Source organism: Labrus mixtus, chromosome 21, assembly GCF_963584025.1.
Source record: "Labrus mixtus chromosome 21, fLabMix1.1, whole genome shotgun sequence".
Taxonomy (NCBI): Eukaryota; Metazoa; Chordata; class Actinopteri; order Labriformes; family Labridae; genus Labrus; species Labrus mixtus.
The window spans coordinates 11,714,832-11,741,922 of NC_083632.1; the positions used below are offsets into that span (position 1 = coordinate 11,714,832).

At 40.2% G+C, this 27,091-nt stretch overlaps 3 protein-coding genes across 6 annotated transcripts in view; all 3 read left to right on the forward strand.

The window, feature by feature from the left end:
• The first annotated feature begins 304 nt into the window (after positions 1-304).
• LOC132955731 (gap junction gamma-1 protein-like) lies at positions 305-11,578 on the forward strand. The gene is made up of 3 exons (XM_061028700.1): positions 305-611; positions 1,754-1,830; positions 9,877-11,578. The coding sequence occupies exon 3, from the start codon at positions 9,930-9,932 to the stop codon at positions 11,310-11,312; it is 1,383 nt and encodes a 460-aa protein (XP_060884683.1). The 5' UTR covers positions 305-611; positions 1,754-1,830; positions 9,877-9,929; the 3' UTR covers positions 11,313-11,578.
• A 3,575-nt stretch (positions 11,579-15,153) lies between these two features.
• dbf4b (DBF4B-CDC7 kinase regulatory subunit) lies at positions 15,154-21,887 on the forward strand. The gene is made up of 11 exons (XM_061028849.1): positions 15,154-15,345; positions 16,229-16,420; positions 16,601-16,651; positions 16,790-16,859; positions 17,116-17,180; positions 17,313-17,349; positions 17,488-17,533; positions 18,785-18,913; positions 19,125-19,263; positions 19,352-19,485; positions 19,604-21,887. The coding sequence occupies exons 1-11, from the start codon at positions 15,196-15,198 to the stop codon at positions 21,048-21,050; spliced, it is 2,460 nt and encodes an 819-aa protein (XP_060884832.1). The 5' UTR covers positions 15,154-15,195; the 3' UTR covers positions 21,051-21,887.
• Positions 21,888-23,082: 1,195 nt separating this feature from the next.
• adam11 (ADAM metallopeptidase domain 11) overlaps positions 23,083-27,091 on the forward strand; it is a 28,475-nt gene continuing 24,466 nt past the window's right edge. For all 4 annotated transcript variants that reach the window (XM_061028852.1, XM_061028853.1, XM_061028850.1 and 1 more), the window contains exons 1-2: positions 23,083-23,397; positions 23,666-23,817. In XM_061028852.1, coding sequence (XP_060884835.1) covers positions 23,340-23,397; positions 23,666-23,817 — 210 coding nt within the window. In that variant the 5' untranslated portion in view covers positions 23,083-23,339. The remainder of the gene's footprint in view (positions 23,398-23,665; positions 23,818-27,091) is intronic.

Consider the following 27,091-nt stretch of genomic DNA (forward strand, 5'->3'; position numbering starts at 1 on the left):
GGTAGGCTACTACATGGAGACAAGGTGAAGTGATACAGCAATGCCATTTATTTGGGATTAAAGTTTTCCTGTATTTCACCATATATTTGCTTTCATAATTAAAAACATAGGCTACTGTCCCCATTATTGGCTATCCATTAGATCAAATGATTTATTTGCCTTTTATAAAATGTCAAAAAGCAAAAGGGTGCATTAAAGGATGAATGCATAATGATGCTTGACTTTCTGACTTGCTCTCTCTCTCTCTCTCTCTCACTTCCAGAACAGAAGCCCCTCCTTGCCTTAAACCAGCCGTCTATGTCTTTCTGAACTGACACAATCAAGCTCTCTCTCCTCAGCCCAGTCTCCTTGATAAAAGACAATACATTACCCAAATTAGCAGAAACTTCCCTTTAGGTGAAACTATGACCACATTTTACAGTGTGGGCGTCAACATAATATTTTTTGCTGGTATTCGGCGATGGTGATTTTACATTCCCTGAAGAGTAGTTCATCTTCTTGCCGGTGTATTCGTGAAGCCTTAACGTTTATCCAGCTTTGTTTGACCGAGCGGACCGGCGCCAAATGTGAGTCTGATGAAGTGAGGATGCTGTGGGGAGTTCGCACATAAGGTAAGGCAAATAAATGTCAAGCTCCTGTTAATAAAGAAAGTGTATTTGATGAATAGTCAGTTGAAGGTTATGAAGAGAAATATCAAAAACCGTAAATACAATTTTTCTCTTTGGGATTATATTTGACTTAATTATCTTCCATGCAGCTGATTCAGTGTAAACTAGTTTCATTACCAACAACATAATGTTTGCTAGCAACATCAGATGAACTCAGTTATGTTTTAAAGCTTTTCAATGATAAACGTTAAAGGACTTGATTATACTGTAAGTAGACTGTCACACTTTACATTTTCTAAAGTGGATAAAACTGAAAAAAATCCATCTTGCAAACTTTTTTTTCTTAACACAATGTCAGTTATTCCAACGTTAGCACAACTCTGCTGTCATCTGAAACTCTTGAAGTCGATTCAGAAGGAACAAAAAATGTGAAAACATATTTATATCAGGAGCCCAAATATAGTTATATCTGTCCAACAACCAGCACAGAGACATTGCACGTCATTGCACTGCATTATAAAATAAATGAAAGACACACATACTGGTATTTTTAAATACTGACAGCGCCTTAATAATCTTAATTTTTGATTTTAAAAAAATGGCTGGTACTCAATTTTCAGTCCCATTGATAAATTAGGATTATCAGTAACTGTTCAAATTAGGAAAATAAAAAAAGTAACAAAGAGACCTTTAGTTTACTTATCCATCTTTATATCTTACTGTATGTATTCTCCCTTGTTCAGGTCTAATTAGGTCTAACACAGTGGGCTAAACAATTTCAGTGTTAAATTTAAATGTGTTTTTTTTTTTTACAGAGAGATCTGTGGTGTTAAATGCTATTTTGTCTTCTTTGAAATTGTGTTGCCTTTGCAATCACAGCATTTTCCCCCCAGTTGTAGCCTCTTTGTAGCGAGTGAGTTTTTAATTTAAAACTTCAGCCATTTAAAATGTGTTATACATTTTTTCCTCAATGAAAATACATTAGGGCTTTTTGAGTGGAAAAAATTGTGACGTTTACATAAATATGCTTTTTAGAAATCACCATATATGGTGAATTAACTTTTTTCTTCTGTCAGAGATAGGAGTGTCTAAACTGATTTGATCTGACATACTTTAATGTTGCTACCTGTGTTCTCTGTTTGCAGGCACATGGGGTTTGAAAACTCTCGTTTTGTTGCTGGCCGGGGAAACTACGAGGATTTGAAGGACAAAACAAAAAGAGGTGATACACTTTAACCTGAACAAAAATGTAGAATTATGATTAACATGAAAAATAGCCTATGCTGAAATGACTCTAATATTGCTAATATATTATTAATGTTTGTTTTCCTTATCCGTTAGTTGAGACTAGTCTGAGTGTAACTCATCTAAAAAAACTTTTAAATATCCTTGAGTAGATAGTTTGAGAGTAAAGTTACTTTACTCTTTAATATTTGCATACATTCCTCAGGCTACCTTTATTCATATACTTGTATGGACTCATGCCCTAAGCCTTCACATGAATCTGATGAAGCAGCATAATGACTAAAACTAAATCAGGAGTATGGCTTTCAAGTTTTACTGGCAGCTAATATTTACTCACAAATGAACAGCTGCACAGTGCCGTGTGGTTGTGACTCTTTGAGGTCAGTACATGAGACGACTGAGCTGACACTGAATTGACAGAGAGCAGTGAGTGTGTCTGTTGTGTTAATGATAATAATTTCGATAATGTATAAACACACACACACACACACACAGTATATCATGCTTCAAAACTACTACTGCTCTCTGTGTAATGTTAATATTCAAACTTGTGGCGTGTGTACAGTATTTAACTAGTCCCACTCATCCGTGTAGCCTGATGAAGAGAGACAGAAAAGTAAATGCCCACGCAAAGAAGACACTTTTGACAGGGATTATGATCAAATTATATCAAATCTTCTGATGAGGTTCTTTACAAGTAAAGAAGTAACCTGACCTGAGTTTAATGGGCAACTGATTATGAAACATCACATTGTCTCATAATTAGCCTTAATAATAATGTCATACGAGATGATATGGGAAATTAGACTAAAATCTGGCAGCTATTTTTACCCATTACAAGCAAATTCAGTCAGTTTTTTTGCTTTTAATATCTTGAAATAAGTTGTTAACTGTATCTGGCTTGTCAGGTGGACGTGACTTATATTAATGGTAATGACATATTTTTGATAGGGATGCACCGATGCATTGGTTCAACATCAATATCGGCCGATATTAGCCATTTTTGACAGACATCGGAAAATAATGTGGCATGAGCCGATTGTCAGTAGCCAAATCAAGTTAATGCTTGCATCTCGTACACCTAACTACTGTTTCAGAGAAGAGGTTGTTATTTGGCAGATGAAGTTCCAGTTGTCAAACATGAGAGAAAATGGTGGCATTGTGGGAGCCTTGCATCAATAGAAGTAATAAAACAAGAATGGGCAATCGGCTTGTTATTTCAAACGATATCGGTATCGGCTCGGATTTTCCCAATCGCTACATCTCAAAATTTTGACTAGATATGAAATATATACACTAACTAAGATTTGAGTTGTTGCAGAGTTTTTGGCCTCTCTACTAAACTCAGATATGATCAGCACAGGATATAAACATCACCTCTGGATAATATCCGTCTGTGTTCTCGCATCAGCTCCCTCGCAAACAATACTCGGGGGCTGGCAGGAGAAACTCTTTATCTTAAATAAATGACCTGACGTATAAAAAGAGCAAAAAAACAAAAATGTAAAAGCTCCTACATGAGAGACCTATCGTTCAGTTCACAAAGTAATACCGGGTAGTTTCCATCTCTTTCTTGCTGGATGATAGATTGCATATGAAAGCATGGCATGCTTACAGTGGCTCCTTTGGCACAACAAATTAGCTGCATGCTAAAGGCTTTTGTCATGTTGACATTGGGTTGTACTGCACTGCATCTTCTGTTTGATGTGTTTAGCTGTAACGTATTGGCTCCATGTCAGGATGAACAGTGATGGGAGTTTCTGGACATTAAGTTCGGGTAATGACAACACTTGCAGTCTCTCCTTGCAGCACTCCCTGACAGATACTGACGTAGGTTTACTGAGGAGTATTGTAATGTGGGCAGAGTTATTGTTGTTGTTTTGTCATTGCTCTTTATTTTTGATTCAGTGGAGAGACATTCTCATTGGTTGGCCTGACATTCCTGCCTTTGATTTGTTTGTTGGTCGGAATTGCGGAAAACACAAATTCATCTCATGACACAAGACTTAGGTGTTATAAGTTCTTCATATGCCTAAGTAAAGCCATCTTTACCATTCTTTGCATTCAAGATACTGACCATGTTTACCGTCAGAATTGAAGTGTAGCATGTTTTTAATTTTAAAAAAAGTAGCCACCCCATGCCAAAAAGGAAGTACAGTGTCAGCAAACTACAAACTTTTTACAGCGGTCTTTTAAGTTAACAGCCAGTGAGTGTTCCTTCCTCATAAGATAGATTTGGGGTGTAGCATCACTTTAACTGCTGTAAAGAAAACCACAAAGCTTCACAGTGTGAAACCTATTTAGATAGGCATGCTCCTCTAAGTTACAGTCAAATAGTTCTTTTACTAGCACTGTGGGGAACTGGAGGCTGCTGGTCTGGGGCTGGGAGACATCTGGGTAGAAAGCACTGCATCACCTTCAGGCAGTTGATGTGGCACTACTTGCAACTTGTTGCAGTTCATTCTTAGGAGAGGTAGGTGTTTTTATTGGAAATCATATTTACTTAAAGAGCCCATAGTATGCCCTTTTTGGGGATCGTATATTTAATATATATATATTTATGTACCTACTTTTGTACGTTCACAATACCTAAAGTTCGAAAAAAGTGTCTGTTTTCATGTACTGCTCCTCCTTGCTCCCTCTACGCTCTGAGTCTGTCAGCTGCACTCTGCTGAGCCCACACTGTTAGACCCCACGTGGGCCAAGTCTGCTCTGATTGGTCTGCCGATCCGCTCTGTCGTTATTGGTCAGTTGCTCAGCACGCGTGTTGGAAATTTCAACATGAGCTGCTGGGCTTGCCACAACGAGCCAATGGGCTTAGATCAGTGATCTCACACTGACAATGACGTCGGACTGACAAATTTTTATCGAGGGGGGCTAGAACCGAGCGTTACGTGCAGCTAATGCTACAGCTAACAGGAGGAGGTAGGAGAAGCCACATTTCCGCGGACTTTGAATTTTTGCACATAGATGTGCCTAAACATGCACAGGACACTTGGAAAACACACTAAAGAGAATATAAAACCAGAAAAAGGACCTTTAAAGAGGACATGAAACATCTACTTTTACAGTGTTTTTAGACATATATTTGGGTAACCTGAGTGTCTACATATCCACAAACTGTGAACTAAATCCATCCAGTGCTTTGTTTGTGGTCTTACAACACAGAGAAAAGTGCTCCGTTTCAAATTGGCTTTCCTTGTGACATCACAAGTGGGATTCTGGTAAAAAAAAAAAAATCCCCTCCCCTCCTCTGGTATCTCCACCCTTGGACTCCACCCCCAGACTAGAACAAAACTTTTCCACAGGTCCTCCATTTTTATTCTCGCTACAGAGGAGTGATGTCTACCGGGAAAAACTCAGGGGGGGCTCATTGTATTTAAAGAGACACACACACCAAAACGCAGCATTCTGGGAGAGCTGGTTTATACAGGGTCACAAACCTACTCTGGTACTTGATTCATGTTATATTTTGACCAAAGCACAGCACAGATGTTTAATTTAGACCACAGGGGACTGTTTTTAAAAGTGGAAAATGGCTTTAACATGTCCTCTTTAATACTGTAGTTTTTTTCATATAAATACATACAGTAATGTTGGGTTCAAATTCCCCCTGTATTGCTTCTGAAACAAACCTCAGACTTCTTCTGCTGGTGAGTAAAATGCTACAGAAAAGGATAAGAGCGAGCCGTATGCTGAGCTGAAATGAGCAATGTGAAGGTTTGTTCCCAGTTTCTTGCCGTCCACGAGACTTGTGTTTGGGTGGTGATTGCTCTGCTACTGGGCCTCAAAATAAGCTCATTACACAACACAGCCAGATGTGCAGTTTTAGAGAGCATGTGACTGTTAATGAGACATTTTTTTTTAATTTTCAGAGTCAGACATGAGAAAGCATGTTGCAGCAGCTGGACCTGGCTTCATAGCAGATACTTATTAAAATATAAAATATCACATAGACTCAATGCGAAGCTGTGTCAGTCTGTTATACACAAAGTGCCAGTAAGGAAGACATTGAGTGGCATGACAAATAATATTTTCTTGTCCATCAAATTGCATTTGCACGTTTTTCCATGATAAGAAGAATACAGGCATCTTAAAGAAATCTGAAAATCACTGTTTTTGGGCATTTGATTTTTTTTTTTTCCAACGCTGCGAATATCAAAGAAAGCAAGATCATGACAGAATGAACCGAGTTGCTAAGTTGAATAAGCTATTTGAGTGTTCCTGGTTAGGGAAAAGAAAATCCCTATACATTTTACACACGGCTAACCGATGGAGCACTTTCTATGCCTGGATCAGCATGACTGACCTCTGTTTGAATAGTCAGTCCAAAATGTTAAGGACTGCATTAGAAAGTAACTAACTACAACCACCAAGGTGCAATTGGTGCTTTTGGCTAACTCAGCCTAATTGCTCAGTTAGCGTTTGCTAAGTAACTTGAGTGTAAAATTCTGTGACTTGCACCACTAATGGTCGGTAGAACACCAGAGCTATTGGTTTACAATTGCAGCGGCAAAGCTACTACTAAGCCATGTTGGCAGCAACTTAGAATAAAGAATACTTATCTAATATTGTTTTGATTACTCTAGTAATTGTTAGCTTACAGATTTGTGGATTAAGGGCATATTTGTTTCTTCCTCCAAATGGTTTTTTGAAAATATCAAACTATGAAAATGTTTCTGACTACTTTCCTGCCCATTGAGTCATCAGTCTGAAAGAAATAACAGTAAACCTCTTGAAACTGAGCCGGAGATGCTTACTGTATTTTTGCCAATTAGCGTAGTCACACTAAGATGGTGCACAAAAGGTAAAGCTTATTGAAGACTATGTTTTTGACTCATGCTCTAAACATCACATTAATTGACTTCACAGAGTGACAGTCCCATAACAACCTAAAGGCTGCTCTTTTATCACCTGGCGTCGTTTGCCTCGACCTCTTTATTCTGGATGGGAGGTGGATGTCAAGTGCATGTTATTACAAGGAACTGAGCCTGAGCCTCGACTACTGGAATACACACTACCTCTAAAAAACCCTTTGAACTCTTGTACACATACACACCCTTACACACAGAAACACACACACACACATGCAGACACAGTCTACGCCACAGAAGTCTCAACCTCTTAGATTATCTCTTACATGAGTGACTCTCAGAGATGTCTGCAGCTTAAGGTTTTGGCAGATGGATGTCTGCAGGTTAAGCAGAGTTTTTCAAGGTTAGGTACAGCACGAGCTGGTTTAGTTTACTAGAGAAAGAAGATGGATTTTCTACTCATGTTTCAATCCTCCAGAGTGATATTATTTCATGCATTTATCTTGAATAGACAGACAGTTTTTTTTTTGGCTTTGCCTCCAGGAATGGTTTAATGTAAAACAGAAGAGAGTTTGACGTATCAACTGCCTCAGACCATGTGGTCCACTAATACTGATGTTTTTATAAATAAATACGATAATGATAATTATCTCAATATAAGTTTTCTCAATAGAAATATAACAAACGTTCCATAAAATTTCAATACCTCAGCCCTATGCTTCATGTCATCTCCCGCCCACTCTCTCCTCACAACATTCCCTCTCTCTCCTCAGCCTTCAGCTTTAACCAAGGTAACTAAACTCTTTCTCTGGAAAACCAGATACCTGTCAGAATATGCGGAAATTATTGAGCTCTGTGCAAAAGAAACAATGCAACCAGCCACTTAATCAACCATTTCTTTGTTTAAACAAAGACAAGCAGCCAAGAAGTCAAGGAAGCAGTCTGATGCTTCAAGCCCTTAAGAAACATAAGATGACATACTCAGAGAAACTCAACATTGTTGATGAAAGTACAGAACATGCAGATTTTCGTCCACTGTTAAAAAATTCTTAACAGTGGACATTATTCAAAGTAGAAGTTGGTGTTTGTATCAGCGGACCAGGTGAAATCACACTATCAACCTTCACTGACTGACCTGTTAGTCGACCTTGGATTAGTGTTTCAGGGTTTCTAACTTTGAATTCAAAGAAAACATGACTGCTTGTGATAAAGCTGGGTCACTCATTTTCTTATTTAAACCTTTTATTATACAAAGCAAACATCAAGTGTCTGTTTACCTTTTTTCAGGCTGCTCTGGTTGTTGCTTTCACCAGTTTAATTCATAGTAATAATACCAGCTATTGCCAATGATCACTAAGGAGCTAAAGACAAGAGTGGACTTGTTAAAGCTGAATAAAAGCAGTTTTTTTTTTCAAATTTACAGAGAAGGCAGCAAATGCAAAGAGTTGAAAGACAAGATGCTGTTGCTGATAAGTGTGTGAGGGACTCGCATACAAGGAAATATTAAGTCAATTTCTTTGGTAACTTTCTTTACTTTAGTTACATCTGTGGAATCAAGGAAATGAGGCGAGCGGGTAAAACAAGGTGCACATTTGTAAAACAGAGCATCAAGAATAACCACCAAAACTCAAAGTCTAGATAAATTAGCTCACAATGACTTATGCAGGGTTGTGTGTGTTAGTGTGCTTTCTCTTTCTCTTTTAAGAGCGGTTGCTCTTCCCATTAAGCGGGTTTAATACTACAAAATAATCTGGCCGATTTCGTGTCTGATCACCGCCTTCAGACCAAAGTCAGCAATGTCCGATTATCTGATGGTTCCAAAGATTATTTTTGCAAGATTCTCCTGTGGTTTGATGTGGGTTAAAAGGGATTTTACCATCAATGATCTATTTGGAAGGCGATCTGGCTCCCCCTAAATATTTTCAATCAGAAATCCTGTTGTGTGTGGAGAGAACACAGAGGAAGGCCGAGCACGGAATCTGTGCATTGTCACGGAACCGAACAATAGCCAATCAGGAAGCAAGATGACTAAAGCCGGAAGCACAACTAACATATCCATGGCAATGAAAGCTAGATGGAGGTCATAAATGGACCAACTTTTAGATTTGTGGCAACAACACGTGTTTAAACAAAAAGTCCTGTAAAACATACCACAATCGAACTGACAAGGAAACGAGTTGGACCGAGATTGCTACCATAATGGATGTACCAGCTAACAGCTAGCCACATTTAGCTTCACTATCATGTTTGTTTACTCTTAAGTTGTGTTTGACCGCACAAGATTACAAGTTTTGAGAAACAAAACTGTGTTATCCCAGCAGCAAACTCTCATATCAGCGTTTTATCAGAACCGTTTGTGAAATGTTCCTCTGTTTAAGTATACTTTGTCATGTTCTGAGAATAAAAAAATGGTTTAGCCACAATTAACCATCTGATTTCTTCAACTTTCACCGAGGAGCAAAAATCAGCCTTTCAAGATGAAAGAAATAAGGATTTGAAATTTATCGTGATAAAATATTGATATCAATTTATATGGAACATTTTATCGCGATTACATTTTTGGTCATTTCCCAGCCCTACTTACTTAATTCCTCTTTAGGGTTTTATTGTTTCAGTAGTCGTTCCCCTGTACAAAAAGAGTTCTCTTTAAACCAACTGAGAACATTTTTAGTTCATGGAACATCTGGATGGTAAAACATAGTAATGACCTCACGTAAAAAGCCTGACTGGGGACATTCAGTTAACAATAGCAATTATGGTTAGACATTCCTTTGTTGTCATTACTCTTCCCTTTGTGTACTATTGCCAACGGTGTGTTTATACATGAGCCGTAGGGCACAGCTATTAAAAGAATGGAGAATAAACGTGTTGTTATTGTGGAGAAACACACTATTTGATAACCATGTATACTGTAGGAAAGACAAAGTGCTGAATACTTGCAGAAGAGCGTGGGGTGTCTTTATTTGTAGATTTAAAACATTTCTATTTGTCCTGTGTGGTAAGAGACAAATTAACAGACAAACACAAAAAGACAGGTGAATAAATACTCTGTTTAGTTTTGTTCTGCCCATGTCAGACATGGTTAGGAAGGAAGGAGTGGCCATGAAGTGGTTTCCTTCGCTAAAATCTGGGCAAATATTTTCCCTGTTGATAAATAATCAATTTATTATACTTGGTAGACGGTTGAATCATTTCTGCTCTCTCCACAGGGTAGTAACAGGAGGTGTGAGTTGCCTCTCACTGTTGTCTCCCTGCCACTACCATGAGTTGGAGTTTCCTGACTCGCCTGCTGGAAGAAATCCACAACCACTCCACATTCGTGGGCAAGATCTGGCTCACGGTTCTCATTGTGTTCCGCATCGTGCTGACAGCCGTGGGCGGCGAGTCCATCTACTACGATGAGCAGAGCAAGTTTGTCTGCAACTCGGGCCAGCCGGGCTGTGAGAACGTCTGCTACGACGCCTTCGCTCCCCTCTCGCATGTCCGCTTCTGGGTTTTCCAGATCATACTGGTGGCCACACCCTCACTCATGTACCTGGGCTACGCCGTCAACAAAATCACTCGCGCAGAGGAGCAGGCGGGCTTTGGGGGAGGTGGAGTTGGTGGATATTCGCGGAGGAAATCCAAGAAGCACTATATGTCAGGCAGGAAGCAGCACAGGGGCATTGAAGAGGCAGAGGATGACCAAGAGGAGGACCCGATGATCTATGAGATGGCAGAGGTGGAGAGCGATGCTGGTGGAGCAGCGAAAGAAAACAGTGGTGATGGACAGGCGAAGGGTAAAGTACGCCATGACGGGCGGCAGCGTATCAAAGCAGATGGACTGATGCGTATTTATGTGCTTCAGCTCCTGGCCCGCTCCCTGCTGGAGGTGGCTTTCCTGTGTGGACAGTACGCTCTGTATGGTTTCGCTGTTCCCGCCTCCTACGTGTGCTCAGACCTGCCCTGTCCTCACAGCGTTGACTGCTTTGTGTCACGACCAACTGAGAAAACCATTTTCCTCCTCATCATGTACACCGTCTCCCTGCTATGCCTGGCGCTCAACATATGGGAGATGCTACACCTGGGAGTAGGTACCATCTTTGACATTATGCGCTACCACAGGTCTGAGCTCTCCGATGACGAGCTGTACGGGCTCAGACGCGGACATGAGGCTCTCAACAATGCCGGATTGAGTGGAGAGGATTACAGCAGCTACCCTTTTTCATGGAACGCACCATCAGCGCCACCTGGCTACAACATCGCCATCAAGCCTCCTCTGGTATCTACGGGACACCACGAACAACCACTTCCCATCACCGATCTCAGTAACGCCAAGATGGCATGCAGGCAGAACCACGTGAACATCGCCCAGGAGGAGCGCCAGCAGTACACCAATAATGATGAGAACCTGTCCGCACATGGGATGGGAGATTCCCCCCGAGGTGTTCATAAGGACATTTGTCAGCCTCAGAGCAGGCTGCAGGCTGACAGTCAGGCCTACAGCCAGCCACAGATCCACAGTAATAACCACAGCAAGCCTCAGCGTGAACGCAAACACAGACAGGCTTCCAAACACACCGCGAGCAAGACAGACGGAGACCGAGGCAGCAGCACAAGCAGCAGCAGCAAATATGGAGTCATAAAGGGTTCAGAGTGGATCTAAGATACAGACTTTGACTTTTGATGTTGTAGATATTTAACAATGAAAATCCTTCTCACACTGACACAATAGCTATGCTTGTGTTGTGTGTCCATACTACAAACACATGGACACATCTCCCAGTCAATAGTTTATTTTCAACACTATTTCCCTGTCGAGTCAACATATCTTTAAATTCAGACTATTCTGGATTAGTCTGAAGTTAAGAAAAACTCAGAGAACAATCAACATTGAGCACAACCTCTTTAACAAAGCTCAACATGAAGTCTTCAGGTTAGTGTCCACATGCCTGTGCTGGTTACTTATTGCTCTGTATGAGTGGTTATATGCCCATTTAACCTGATGAAGCCTACATACAACTTTGTCTCCATTTTCTTGATCAAAATATTGCCAAACGTCTCTGCGCTATGAGATGCAATCTGTCCACTGTGCTAGTTTACATCAGGGTAGCAGAGCACTATGACAGGATGTTAGCAGCCATAAACCTGAGTTACAGCCCCAGCTAGTGGCAGGCAGCTACATTACAGCTTACACTCAACATTGACCAGCATTGTGGACCTACAAGAATAAAAATATTAAATAATTTGTTTACTCACTAGTAATTCTGGCTACTAGTAGGGGTGACTATGTTTAATCTTTTTGCTGGCTAATCGCGGACATCCCTGCTTTTCATGCCATTCAAATTCTTAAATGTGAATATTAGTATCAGAATCTTCCTTGCATCAACTGGCAGATTGTTTTGTCCTATGAACACTTAACACTAAAATGTTTTGCTATAGATCTTTAAACAGAGAGATGACAGGTATAAAAAGCAAATTCCTGATGCAAGTTTTATAACCGAAAGTGTCTGATTTAACATTTCAATTCAGGGCTGAAATAACTGATTAATAAATAATCATAAATATAATTGTCCAAACTTGGATTATACATGGTTTAAGTTTTTTATTTGTCCAAGGAAAACATACTAATTTACTTTTTTATGTTATATATTTTTAAGATTATATCTCTTCTTTAGGACTGATTATTTGACAAAATTAAAAAAACAAAGCAACAACTTAATGTGTTGGATAAAACATTTAATTGGTTTGTGGTTTAACAACAATCTTGAAATAATATTAGGTAAACCCCTTTTAGGCCTTTTAGGATTGCAGTCAGCATTGCCGTTGTGCTGAAATGTGTTTTATACAGTGCATAAAAGAACATAAAAAAACATCGGGTACAAGGTAATTGTCAGCCTCTGAAAGTGTTGATGTCCTTATGATACTGATACGTTTGTATTACAGTGTCAGTTTAATGTATAAAGCAAAGTATTCAAGAAGCTTTAAAACGACAGAACAAGATAGATTCTGCTACTAATATGTGTATCTAAATTTCAAAGCTAACCAATGGGGTTGATGTTAAGGGAATGGGAAATGACAAAAACAGAGGAAAGAGATGGATTATTGTTTCTTGCCACTGTGTTCAACATTTCACTGTTGTGGGTGAAAGTACCAAAATAACAGTTTATTTTATCATACATTCTCTGCAGGAAGTAGACTGTTGTCATTTATTTTTGGTGAATATGCAGATGCTGCTATGCTGAAACCTGAGATGCCTTACTAAAACAAACTTTGTCAAAATGCTTCCACAGACTCTGCATCACTTTCAGTACAAGTATTGAAAAATATTTTTTTTCTACAAAATATCCCACTTTTGAAACTACACAAGGGTTGATGTTTAAGAAAGATTGTTGTTGTTCAATATACACAATGTATTACTATTTACACCAGGCTTGATTTGGATTGTTTTTTCACAGCCATAATCAGTATATTTTCGGTAGGTACATTGAAAGTGTTCATGCGTCGAGAGAGAAAAAGAGGTCTCATTCTTATTTTGAATCAATGTCATTCGAAGTGTTTTGGAAAGTTAAATTGCTTCTCTCTTTGTTCAGACTGTTGTCAGTGTCTTATTGTTGAGCTGTTACAGTGTTCTGCCATAGTTTTTATTTTTCTTGAGTTTATCTTGTGATGATTCTCTCCAATAAGTCATAAGGTTGTGTTGTTAACATGAAAAAAAAACCTAACCAGTGCATCTAGCCTTTGCTAAAAGAGTTCCTTTTCATCAGTACCCTACATTTATTTTTGCAGATTTTCAAATTGAAATTGAAGTGAGGCAAGTCATTTGCACTGTGACAGTGTTCTTGTGAAAAAATATTTTTGTAAACAAAAATGCATGTTTTGAATAAATAATTGGTTTCAATGTCCTGTGGTCTTTGTCATACCTTCACCAATGTTGTTGTAATTACAGCGTAAAACATAGAATGTATTAATATAAATAATTCCAATTACTGGAGGGATGATTTCTTAGCCTAAAATATATTCTAAATGAATGTAAACCAATGTGTTATAGGTTACTTTAAAAGGGACAATAGACTCACTGTACTGCTGATGTATTTTCTTCACTAAGATTACTGTATTCACGGGGACAATGCCCCCTGCTGGATAACACTTGAACTAGGTTCCATCCATAGACTGTATAAAGTACATAAAATGATTTACAGTCTATGGATCCATCTGATAAAGATTTTTGCAGCAGCAAAGGATTTTATCAATTTTTTGCCAAGTGCTAGTGTTACCAAAGTTGAAGACGCACAAACCCACAAAGGGACTAATGATCAGAAGTAAACTCAACTCCGTTTTACTGCAGCAGTTCCCACCTCTTATTCAACCACTGTATATGATATCTTCCCCTTTCTAAACTGCAAGGCTTACATTTATGAAATAATTTAACAACTTTTCTCTTAAGGGGCTACAATTATTATTTTAACAATGAGTTCTCGAAAACAGGAAAAGGAAGTAACAGCTTTGAAAGACATGGATCTCAAGGAACAAGGCCATTAAAAAAACAAACAAACAAGCGGTTATAACTATAGACTGTATAAAGATTATATTATTCACAGTCTATGGTTATAACATTTATGCGGCTTTTGGGTTATTATAAAAAATTGCATAAAACCCAACACGTATAAAAGCAATGTGTTGACTAAAGGAGGCATTTTAAAGTTCTGCATCAAACATTCACCTCCATATTAGTTTCGTTTAACGCTACTGCTTCAGAAAATATTATTGTTTTTGCTGAAATCTGTAATGTGTTGTTGTAATCCAGAGACCAGCAGCACGAGAAGGCGGCGTCATACCGGATGTGACGTCACTTCAGTCTCACGTCTTCGCCAGTGTTTTTAAAAATCGGCGGTTGGTGTTTGAGCACCTTTTGGTGCAGCGATTTATTAAACGAAGTTTTACAATAAAGTAAAAGCACGTAAGTGGTCAGCTTCTCATTCATCTTTAATACGTGGATACGTTTAACAATTTTAACCTAATTAGAACTACATTATTCCCTTGGCGTTATATATTTTTTTTAGGAAAGCTGTGTTAGCCGAGGTCAGCTAACGTTAACATGTTGCGAGCTAGCTGCTAGGCTAGTGAAACGAGTGCTGCGCTGCGCTGTTGTACTTTGTTCTTATAATAATGTTGCAGTGCTTGTTCCTTTCAATGGTCTTTAATACTTTAATGTGTAGCATTACTTTCAGAAAAAGTGTTAAAGTAAACCTAATCACCTTAATCTCAGTTAAAATGAAGTTAAGATGAAGCTGTTTGGCATTTAACTTTTCCGGTGTATTTGAACACGAACTGGAGGTAAATATTCAGAATAATTTTTTAAAAATCGACCCCACACCATTGTCAAAACGAAGTTCTTGTGTAACTGTCAACTGGCTTTTGATAACGAGATTTTCTTAAATTTATTCTCAGTTAAATAAGCAGACTTATAACATATTAATATGACTCTCCCTCTTTTCTAGTGGGATCCTGGTGTTTTTCTTCTATATGCTCCTTCCTGTACTAGGATCATGCAGAATCAGCAGTATGCAGAGAAGCAGGGGCTCCTGGGCTCACTGTGTCCTGGGCAGAAGAAGCTGGAGGGGAAGACTTTCTACATGGACAATCTGAAGAAACGTGCAACAGCTCTGCTAGTCGAGGCCATATCTCTACTGGGAGGGGTAAGCTGTGGTGAAGATAAAGGCACTTCACTATGCCTGTGAACCCTGTGCGGTGTGGTTTAGGTTTAAACATGGGAATTATCAGGTTTACAGTCACTGACATTGAGATAAACAAAGACATTCTTCCACCAAAGTCACATGGGATAAAGCACTGATGTGAATTTAACTGTTTGCAGATCTGCTCTTGTTAACTGTGTCTTACCTACTGTGCTAAATTATGGAAGAACAGTTGTTTGGCAAAAAGTAATGCACTGTTATTATGGTACTTTGTGTAGGTTTGATCTAATGACTTTCACTTTGCCAAGGCCCCCAGAATGCTACTTATAAAAAACTTTATTAAAGAGTATTATATTTCCATTATTGTCAATTCCAGTGCAGATCACTGTCTGCTCAGCTGTGATACTCTGCTGCATGTGCTGCAGACAGTGCTGATATTAAAAAACTATTTGATGGGCGCTGGTGGCCTCGTGGTTAGTTGGCGTGCCCCATGTACAGAGGTGCCAAAGTCTAATAGGGGGGTGCCCTGGTTCAAATCCCACATGTGAATAATTTCCCACATGTCATTCCCCATTCTTCTCTCATTAATGTCCAACGTTATTCACTGTCCCGTTGATCTAGTACAGGCATAAATATAACAAAAATTATTCTTTAAATAAATAAAAAAGACAACAAACTGTGTCACGATATCAGCTGCCAATTCATCACCATCAGAATCGGTTTGAGGTTGCATGAAGAGTGAAAGGCTTGAAGAGGTCAAAATGCTCCAGCAACACTTGTAGAATGAAGATCTACTTTATAAACAAATTAGACCTACGCGTTTTGGCTCTTGGCCTTCATCAGGGTCATCCAATGACTGATGTTTCTCTCTTTTCTTTGTCTGAAGGGGGTCGAGAGTTTCCTGCACAAAGATGTGAGCTTTGTTGTGACTGGAAGCCAAGAGGGCCTGAGTGAATCCAAGTGCACTGAATCCAAAGCGGGGGCGAAGGATACGAGTGATGAAGCTCCATGTCCTATCATGACACGAGAGAGTGTCCCCAGCAACGGCAAACAGCGACCAAGAACTCCAAGGCCAACGGTACTTAACATTTTACACAGATGTGGGAACAACTTTAAAAGCTAACACAGATGTTGTACTGAAAGCTTAATATTACTTTCTATAGAACCAATTTGAATAAGTATATTTGGTCTGTATTTACCCTCCTGCTTGAATGTATTTTGACATTTAATAAATCAGATGTTGTGTTTTTGTCCTCAGATTTGTGGCAGCCGTGGGAAAGCCCTGCTTGAAAAAGCCATTCGCAACAATGTAGGTCACACACTGCAGAAAAAAAGAAAATTATGGTTTATATGCAGACCCGTTTGCTTTATTTCATATTGTGGGCGCTGGTTATATACTGCAGACTGACATGGTTTATTATCCTGATTCTGATTTGCTGTCATGTAGGAACGACTGAAAGGGAGCAGTGTTTTGGCCAATGCCCGATCGTGGGGAGTGAAGATTTTGTATGTGGATGGTATCCTTTTGAATGACTTCAGTGGAGGAACTGATTTAATGCATTATCATTATCTGTGTTGGCTAGTGTCCACATCTTTAGTGTAGTGAGCCTCTGCTCACAGAAGATGGCACTGTGTGAGTGCTTGTGTTTGGTTCTTTGCTGCTTTATTTCCCTGATACTAACTGTTAATCTGCGTAGAAATCACAGAAATATCACAATCCTTATCACACTATAGTTCACAACAGTCTCGTTATGTTCCTTAATGTTGTATCAGACGTGCTGTTATATTTGAAACAGCTGACTAGAGAGAGCTTCAGTGCGGCACCTAAGCGGCCAGAGGTAAGATGTCTGAACTCTTCATCCAAAATGTTGCAACTTTACACCAACAAATAACAAATAAGCTTCAGCACAAATATAACAAATTATGCCTCTTTTATATTAATAATTCTTATTAAAAAATGTCTTCTACAGAGAACATACACCAAACAAAATGCTCACGTTGTCAAGGGTAAGTTTTTGTATATGATGTGTTTTTGTATGTGATGTGTAATTGTCTATTTCCAAACAAAATTGTGTCTCTGTGTTTTTATTTATGAGGCTAATTTAACTGATTTTCTATTCCTTTTTCTTTTCTTCTTGAATACAGCTGCAGCTCTGAGGACTCCCTACCTTAAAATTGAAGATATGAGCAGGTAAGTTTCATTCCTTATACCCAGCATTTTCTGTTTGCTGACTGAGGAGTGTGGGAGGATTGTGACCCCCTCTTTTCTGCCTCTTTTTGTTATTGGAAACAAGTTGTAAACACAGCGATGATGTTATCTAACCACTTTTTAAGTTGGAACTTGTTAGAAAGTAGTTGTGTATTAATGAAGCAGCATTTGGAGACTTGGGTTTGGCAGCCGTTTTCTCTTGTGGCTCTGATTCTGGTCTCTACCAAACTCTTAGATCAGTATCTTACAATTGTAGCGTAATGCTTCACTAAGTTCTGCAGCATGTCCCTCTTTTTGTCTGCCTGCCCTGATGAGCAGGTAGTGAGAAGTGGGGTTCTGGAGCTTTATTTGTTTAAAACAGCCGCCTTGTGCAACTGAAAAAACCATTGAGAGTGATAATGAATGAATAAACACATTGACCTACAGACTGGACAGCCAGACAGTGAACCTGAACTCACTGAAGCATAGAGGAGGATGCATCTCTACTTGCATCCTCTCTACTCTTTGTATCTCTACCAGTAACTCCTTGTGTTTTGATCTAGTTTTCTATCCCGTCATCAAGAATTTCCAGCTAGTGTTCAGAGGGGACATTGGGTTTTAATACCATCCCAGGTTCATGTCGGGTTAGTTTTATATTATTAATTATAATTACAGTGATACAACAAAGGGTGGCAATGATCTGCCCCCCCTGTTTCCGCCCTTTCTACCCCACTGGGTTCTAGATTTGGAGGTTTGCATTTCAGCCCAGATGATTCCCTTAATTGAACCTGTGAGGGAGTCCCATCGTGTAATGCGACAAGCCGCCCCCCCAGGAGCTCAGACCTCTGGTGGATACAATTTCTATTCGGTGTGGCTTTGCAAGCTCTGCTGCCTCCTCCTGCAGGGGATCTCCGGGTGCAAACAGCTCTTTTCATTCGCCTTCTCATTTCAGTTAATTGAAGTGCTCCCGTTGATGCAAAGGCCATCGCTGTGAGAAACTGAACCCGAGACATCTGAAACATTTGAATATTGGCCTAGCTGGGGTTCATCTCAGATGTCTCGTGTCAAATTCATTTTGCAATGCAAAGTGCTCTTAAATATATTCAGTTTGATAATAAGAATATACTGTTATGATCTGCATGTATATGTTATTGCTTTATGTTTACTTTTTTCTTGCATGACATTTTGTCATTTGTAAAGTCTATTTATTGTCTGTGTGTAATTCTGTTGTTTTGTGATCTGCTCATCAACCAGGAAATACAGGCCTCTCCATATGCAGTCTGTAAGTTTCCCCACGCTGTGGTACTCTGGGCGATTTAGTCCCTTTGAATCTCCTCCTCCTGTCTTTGAAGAACAGACAGGGCAGGCAGAGAATAAAACAAGGTTTGTTCAACTTAACTGCCTGCCATCATTCGAATTATAACATTGTTTCGCTAGTTTGGATTCAAGTATATCTATGCTTTCATTGGTGAACAAACATAACGGTTAACAAACTGCAGCCCATTAAAACAATTAGCTCAATTCTAGGGTTAGAGTTATGTAAAGAATATATGATTTACCAAACTGTGATTTTCCCTTTTTATTTGTCAATTAGGGAGAAGAAGAAAGTTGAAAGTGGCATTCAGGACAAATCTCAAACCCCGATCAGCTGCAACCCTTCACCCTGGCGGCCGCGGAAAAAGGACATGTCTTACTGTGAATGCTGTCAACAACCCTTTAATCATCTGGAGGAGGTAGAAGTCTTTTAATATGTACTCAGGTAATTGGATTGTATTGGATTGAATGTATTTAGATAACTTTGGTCTTTGTTTAAACTTGCAGCACCTGCAGTCTGATCAGCACCGTGCCTTCGTGCTGGATCTCTCAAACTACAGCGTGGTGGACCAACTTGTTGCTGAAATGCTTCCGGGATTTGACCCAAATCCACCTCAGCAATCAGTAGAAACACTGAAACTGTGAGTTACAGATTTTCCCAAGCGATGTCCTAACATCCCTGTGATTTACTTTTCTCACTGGACCACAGTTTTCTGTTTAAATCAAAGATATTTATAATTTTCTTATCTGTTGTTTTAGACCACCTCCTCCTTCGCTCATGGAGGATGTTTGTGAGCTGGAGCCTCTCACTGATGTTGAGACAGAGGAAGCTGTTCAAGCCCTGCAGTCATTCAACGCTCACATCTTTAATCCTCCAAACGGACCTCTTTCATCTGACCCTGCCAGCCCGTCACCAGGAGTTCAGTGTCCCACCCCAACACCAGCCACTCCACCTAATGACATCCAGCTTTACACTGCTTACACAGACTGCAAGCGCCCTCTCAGTCCAGGAATGCCTGTGTTGGATATTGAACCACAAACCAACCACTTACCCCAGCAGCTGCCTGATACTCATCATCTTTACCCCTGCCTATCCTCAGACCCTTACTTGCTGCCTCCGGTCCTCAGCCCACAAGTCTCTTATTCCTCCCATGTGACTGAGCCACACAGCCCTTACTCAGAGCCTCCTGTCCTCAGTCCTCAATGGTACACTGCTAATGATGCTGTAGAGGGACACACAGCAGAAAATGTGCCTCAGTTTGGCTCAGTTGTCACAATTCCTGTCTCCTCCCCACCTCTTTCCTGTGTGGCTGTGACAAATACAGATTTAATAAAAGGATCGAATCAAGACAGTCATTTTGGATTCAGTGGGATCAGGTGTTCAACCAAAGGTTTGGGATGCGCTACGTCGTTTTCTCGTAGATCTCGTTCCCTCCCTCGACAGTCAGCGATAGCACCAAACCCCAAAAAGCGCTGTAGATCAGCCAGCCCTGAACAGAGCCGGAGCAAAAAGAGGAGGATTACAGAACAAGGACATACTGCAGAAACAGAAAGAGACATGATATTGAAACCTGAGGACAGTTTCTTATTAGACAAAATCTCCTGTCCGATTTTACAGTCCTCCCCAAACCAAAAGCTCTCTTCAACATGCACTGGTGAAACACTTTCTTTAAAACACACTTTTACAACTTTTTGTGTTCCTGCTTTACAGAATTTCACTCAGGCACCAAATCAAGGGGACACTTTAGCTCACGGTAGCACTTCTTTTGTCGATCAGCCATCATGGCAGCTGTCATCCAAATCAAAGACTTTTGAACCTCTAGTTCACTTCCCCTACAACAAATCCCTTTCCAGCCAAGACTCTCAACGCTCACTATCCCACTCCACCTCAGTGTGCATAGAGCCGGCCCTCATTCCAGACTTAGCCGCGCTCTCTTCATCATCATCAGACTCGGACTGGGACTGTGAGCTTCTCTCACATATTGGACCCTCCTCAGCTGCTCCTGTGTCCCCCACTGAGCAGACCTGCGAGCTGGACAAGGAGCTCCTCCACAGGCGGTGCACTTGGATGCACGACACAAGCTATGAGTCCCGTCTGCACACTGTCCTACAGCCGACCAACACGGCGACCTCGCTGTGTGGGGATGAAATGGACCCTTCTGCGTTTTCTAGGACTGTGGTACAGATTGTTGAGGTTCAGCACTGACATGTTTTTTTCCCCAATTATTTTTAAGAACAGGAAAATCAATCCCATGAAAGCCATGACAAGCATTTGGTGTAGCAAGTTTTTAACTTGAAATTGACAATGAACTTGTCAGAATAAGTCAATGAAATGTACACTGAATAAATATTTAAAACTTAGTGCAAACTAAAATGTATATTAAGCTGTTTTTAGAGATGCAGATTTTATCTATGGTTTTATTTTTATTTTTAAGAAGTTACTGAGTGTATGCTGCAACGTCATGAATTCAGAGAGCATCCATTATTATTTTTCCTCAACTCCTAATCCTCCTTGTGCACAAAACTTAAGCATTATACTGCGTGTCGTGCTGACTTGAGGCTATGAGCAGCTATGTCCGGGAACACATGGTGGTATTGAGAATTTAATGAGGCATTTCTAAAGGGGGCATTACTCAATTACTGTAAGTGCTGCGTCTGGATCAGATCCCACTCTCACCAGCGTTCAGGCGTTAGTGGAGAGAAGGACTCGCACAACACGCGAGACAGAACTCTGTCTGATTAATGTCAAATGGCTTTTCCTGCCTGTTGAAGGTGGGCCAGAGGAATGTCTGTCAAGGAGTGTGTGTGTGCTGCAGCTACAGGGAAGTTTATTATCTTCACTCACTTGTTTTTGGAGTGCAAGGTCATTGTTCATAACAAAAGCGGACAACCAAACCCCCAGGCTGTCCTGAAATCACACCTTACTTTGACATTTTTAACCGATTCAGAATGTAACAAGCTATCAGAAATACCACATGACTTTAGCATGTGCAAAACCTTCAGATCTTGTACAGTGTTTTTAAATAAATGCTTTTAACCATAATTCCTTATGATCGTTCAGAAAAAGTTGTTGCTAAGGTATGAAGTTGTGGCACATTGAAGATTATTCTTCCTTACCGAGCTAATAAATGCTGACTCGGCTCGTAAGCTAAAGGAGAGCCAAATAGGTAGTGAAGGATGAGGAAGGGCAGTGGAGGGTCGATGTGTCCTGTTTGGCTCATCAGCGCAGCTTCCAGCTGACGCACACAATATTTGATATCCAATCTCCAACCATTGTTGCGTAACCCTTCACTATCCACAGTTGCTTGAATTAAACGATTTATGTGTGGCGCCAACAGTACAAAACCAAACTATCTTGTGCCAAAAGAAGGGAACATCCTGCTCTGACTTGTACCTGTTCAGTCGTATCTACAACAGATCTTTTTCAACAGATTGAGCAATCCAGTTGTCATGCAACCCAAAATGTTTGTTTACAATCCTTCAGGAACACTTCTCCATTTCCACAAACTTAAAGGATTGTATTTATAAGTCTTACACATTTCGTACAGCGAGTCTTGTGTGTGTTGTAAAATCAGTGGAGATTTAAATTATGGTATATTGTGCTTTTCCAGCTAAGAGCCGCCCCCGCATACGCCTGAGGGAAAGAACAGAGGAGACCAAAAATACAGAAATATTCAAGTGAAAATCCAAACCTTGTGTGTAAGTTTGCCAGGAACTGTCTTTTCTTTTGCTACCTAAGAACTGTGGGATACAAAACTGACGAGGAAAATAGGATATTGGGTCCTTTAAGTGCAACAGTTGCCAACAATTTTAGCACAAGATTTCTCATAAACTCAGTGAGTTCCTGAAGACATTAAAGAATATTAATAGAAAAACAATGGGGTAAAGTCAATAAGGTTCATTTTGTGGCCAATTCAATGCTATTCAGACAGACAGCTGGTCGTTTTTTAGATTTTGACTCTCTAGTCTGGCTGGTTAGAGTCATAGTAGATACATTTCAAGTCTCTATGCATTCTAAATTCATTTTTGATTCATAATATAAACATCAGAAAGCTGCTTATAGCTATATGCCTATGTGTAACGATAGGTAACCTTGGAACCCAGGACCTGTCACCATCAGTGCTGGAGTGGGTGGGCCCGTCAAGCCCCACGTGCTCCTTGTTTCCAGGTCCTCGGCTCCTCGCGCAGCCTCATTGCTCTGCGCGAGCCTTTGGCGATAGACCGTCGACTGTAAATATTACAGACCGATAGAGGAGCACACATTCACCTACACCGCCATGCCGCTGGAGCCGAGAAGAAGAGCGTCGCCAGGGTGTTGTTAGTTTACCTGAGGCGGGGAAAGGAGGCGAGAGATGCGGGCGCGTCGTTCAAAGGCACCCCGCTGTTGTGTTTGTCTTCACTGTCAACAACAGTCCAACCACAGCTTCGCTCTCGCCTTCTCTCAGTTCATCTAACGGCGCTGCACCGAGGACATCACTAGGACTATGTGAGCATCATGCACGCTGTGAGATGCCTGCTGTTCGCTGCAGTGTGTGCACGGTGCTCCGTGACAGGTAGGACACATATATTCTATCATTTATTTTATTAGAAGGGACAAGTTATCACTCATTCTAAAAATTCTAATAGACATTTTATTCATTGCTGCGTCCACTTGCGCTTCTCAACATCATGGACCGTGTACTGTTGCATTGGTGTCAACAAGCAGCTTAACATCAAGCCGTTTAGTCCCTGCAAAAATATGACACCTCGACAGCCTTACGTTGAGATTCACTCGGTCTGCTCTCCTGCCAGGGCAATGACATCCGCTCATGTTCTCTGCAGGTCTGAGGGAGTGGGGGAGTCTGGTTGAGAGGTTGCCGCTTGCAGAGGAGGTCGTTCGACCCAAACGGCTCCTCCAACAGATCCACTCTGAGGAGGAGCTGCTCCACAGCCACCTGGACACCCGGGTCAAGAACCACACAGCCGGAGCTCAGGTGATCTTGTCTACACCTGCAGTGACATGCTTTCCATTCCATCCATCACACACAGGCCACCAGAACTGAATACATGTGCATTATTCTATTCATTTAATCTCACTTTGTTTGTATTCACTGTTACACAGAACAGTGCAAAGATACTCTATTTCTTTTTAAATACTTTTCACTGTGTATGTATGTAGATAGATCATTCATAAGTAACGGGATAAATTAAATTATCCCAATAAAATATAATTTCTGATTAATCAGCCAGCCAATAATATTGGCCGATATTTGCATATCCGGTGACTATCGGCTAATTTTATTGCAGATATGCGCCGATATTGCTAGCTTTGTTTACCAGTCAAATAGCATTTCATTTGAGTATCCTTGTATTACACTAGCAGTTCTCTTTCTCGCTGTCACCAGCAGTGTATTATCACCCTCCAGAGTGTCGTGCGGTGACGCACGTACATGCGCAATTACTTTCCAGTTGAGTGACCACCTTGTCTACATTATACTGTATATCTTTTCCACAATTGTTTGATAACAGCATTTGAGGGATCAGCGCAACAAATGTGTATATCTAAATCTAAATATCGCTTCACATCAAACATACAGTAGATCTAAGAAATATATCGGCCAATATATCGGTATCGACCTAAAAAATTCCATATTGGTCGGGCCCTATAAATCCCTTAAATCCTGTATAAGAGAAATTGCTAAACACTACCTACATAATTCGCACTATAAAATACACTAGAACAATTACTTGCCACAATACACTTATATGTATAAAATGAAATACAATCATACTACACACTTAGAAGTTAAGTTGTGAATGTGGCACAAGCTGTTGTATTAGTAGCAGAAGGGAGTGCACCTTTATTATCCATCTGCTCTCTTAGGACCTTATTGGCCCTTGTTTGTCCTCTCTTTTGAGGTCACACACATGCACATACACACTCTACTCACGTACATGAGGCTTCCCTTCCTCCTCCTCCTTTAGAGTCCATTAGATATTATTTCACACTACTATCCGTCCTCTTGTTACCTGTGCTATGAACACTCTCTGTCAGTCAACGGGTTGTCTGTCAGTGGATATGACACAGCTCTGACCTTGAGCTCCCCTCTGTGCTCTCTCATGATCTCTCTGTTGCTGCCTTTGGAGAAGTCTTAGTTCTGCTACTGTACAGGAAGTGAATGTAGATGTGAAGTAGAATCAGCAGAACCACCTCAACGTGGTGTTTTCTAAACATTCAAGAAAAAGTATCTTAAAACGAATTGATTATATTTGTGCTAAAGTGTTCGCTCTGGATCCAATAAAGAGACTGCAGTTTTGGCTACAATCAATATTTTCACATTAGCATTTGAATAAATGTTTACAATTTCTGCAGTGTTCCATCTAGCAGAAGGAAGCCATCACCAGACTCTTCATTTCCATCTCAACAATGGAGCATTTTAGTGTCTTTAAGCTTTTTATTTTGGTTTTACGAAGAACAAATGATAAGCTCTTGTTGTTCTCATTAATGTTGCCTTTAGGAACAAGCTAAGTTTCATACAAAATCCTTGTATTCTAATTGTCCAGTACCAGCCATACTATAGTAAAAAAACATTACTCTCTGGAGCTGACACCAAACGGAGCTTGCAGAAAAAAAAAAAATTGGATATGCGTATGTCGGAATGGAAATGCTGCACCTAGTTTTGTTGACATTTAAATTGGTTAAAAAAATGATCCTAGTCTTAAGAATTCAACACAAAAGGCAAAATATAAATGAAGATGGCAGTTTCTATTTGTAGATCATTTAAGAGGGGCTACTGTGAATTCATTTTAAGGTCCCCTTCAAACAGAACTCAGTTGGTTACATATTCAAAACTTAATTCTATTTCAATTCTATTAAAAACTTTATCACAGACTCAAGACACACAAAAGTACAATAAGGTTAATAATTTTTAATTTACATGAGTATATAAAATCGTAAAATAGGAATCTGTACCAATGTCTCCAAATCTGGAACTGGTAACGGACAGTACTGTAACTGATGTTAGAAAGGAACAAGTTGATTTCATTCTCAGAGTCTGGATATAAAGGTTCTTATGACAGCTCGGAGAGTACTGACTGTAACATCTCAACTGCACTGCACCATCTAGGTCTCTTTTGTAATATTTTCAAAGCCTTATAGGCTAGTTGTAGCCTCTGCATGCTTGCTTTCTTATAGTTTGTCCCTAAGTGTGCAGTATAGAGAGGTGTACAACATGCTTTGAACTGAACACAAGCTAAACATGCACGCGAGAATGTTTGCTTGTGAGAATATCTTGCACTATTACCTTTAAATATCATCCTCAGTCATTTTTTCCGTGATAAAGTAGCCAAGAAATTTGACCCTATTAGAGACGTCAAGAATATTGTTCGCCAGTTTAAAAACAGGAATGTTAAGTGTCAAATCGTCTTTGGTGTAACAGATATACACAGAACTTTTAGTGGCATTATATTTGATATCATGTTCAGCTTCATAGAATGAACGTACAGTCAGGAGCTGCTGAAGACTACAGCACTACTTGGACTGAAAACATGCAGGTCAGAGCTCTGTTGCTGCTGTCTTTTCTCTGCTAATGGGTAACCATAGTGGGCTTTTTATTGTACAGTATATGGACCCAGTGGAGGTCTGGATTGGGACTAAGTGGTTTGCAGAGAGTGCACGCTAATACTAATGAGACCTGCCCAGCCTGCAGCTGGCCATTAAGTACTGATGGGAGCCACCACAGAGCGCAGTTTTATAATAATATAATCTGGACGAGGTTCACCTTGAAACAAGGTTATACACAGCTGTTAATGCCAAACACCAAATTTATCCAAGAAGCCTTCGCGATGGATGGGGCTGTCTCAGCTTAAGGGAGAGGCTACTGAAGAAGGGTGTCCCTTCATTTGTTGCATTTGTCGCTTTACACACTGTGTTATATTGTTTCATAATAAACATCCATCACTTCCTGTAATGGTATTCCGACCTCTGCCCTTTGCTGCATGTCAACCCCCCACTCTCTCCTCTCAACACTTCCTGTCACTCTTCAGCTGCCCTATCCTATAAAGGCAAAAATGCCCCACAAAATATTAATTTATTAAAAAAGGATTGATAGATGTAAGATGTAGAGACGAGGTACTAACTATGTTGCTGTTTTCAGACATGCACTCCTGAAAATCTCTAGAAAATGTCATACAGCATGCCCCAGAAGTCTTCATGAGTTACCTGTTCCCTCACAGCATGAAGTTTACCTTGTTGGACAGGAGGGAGGG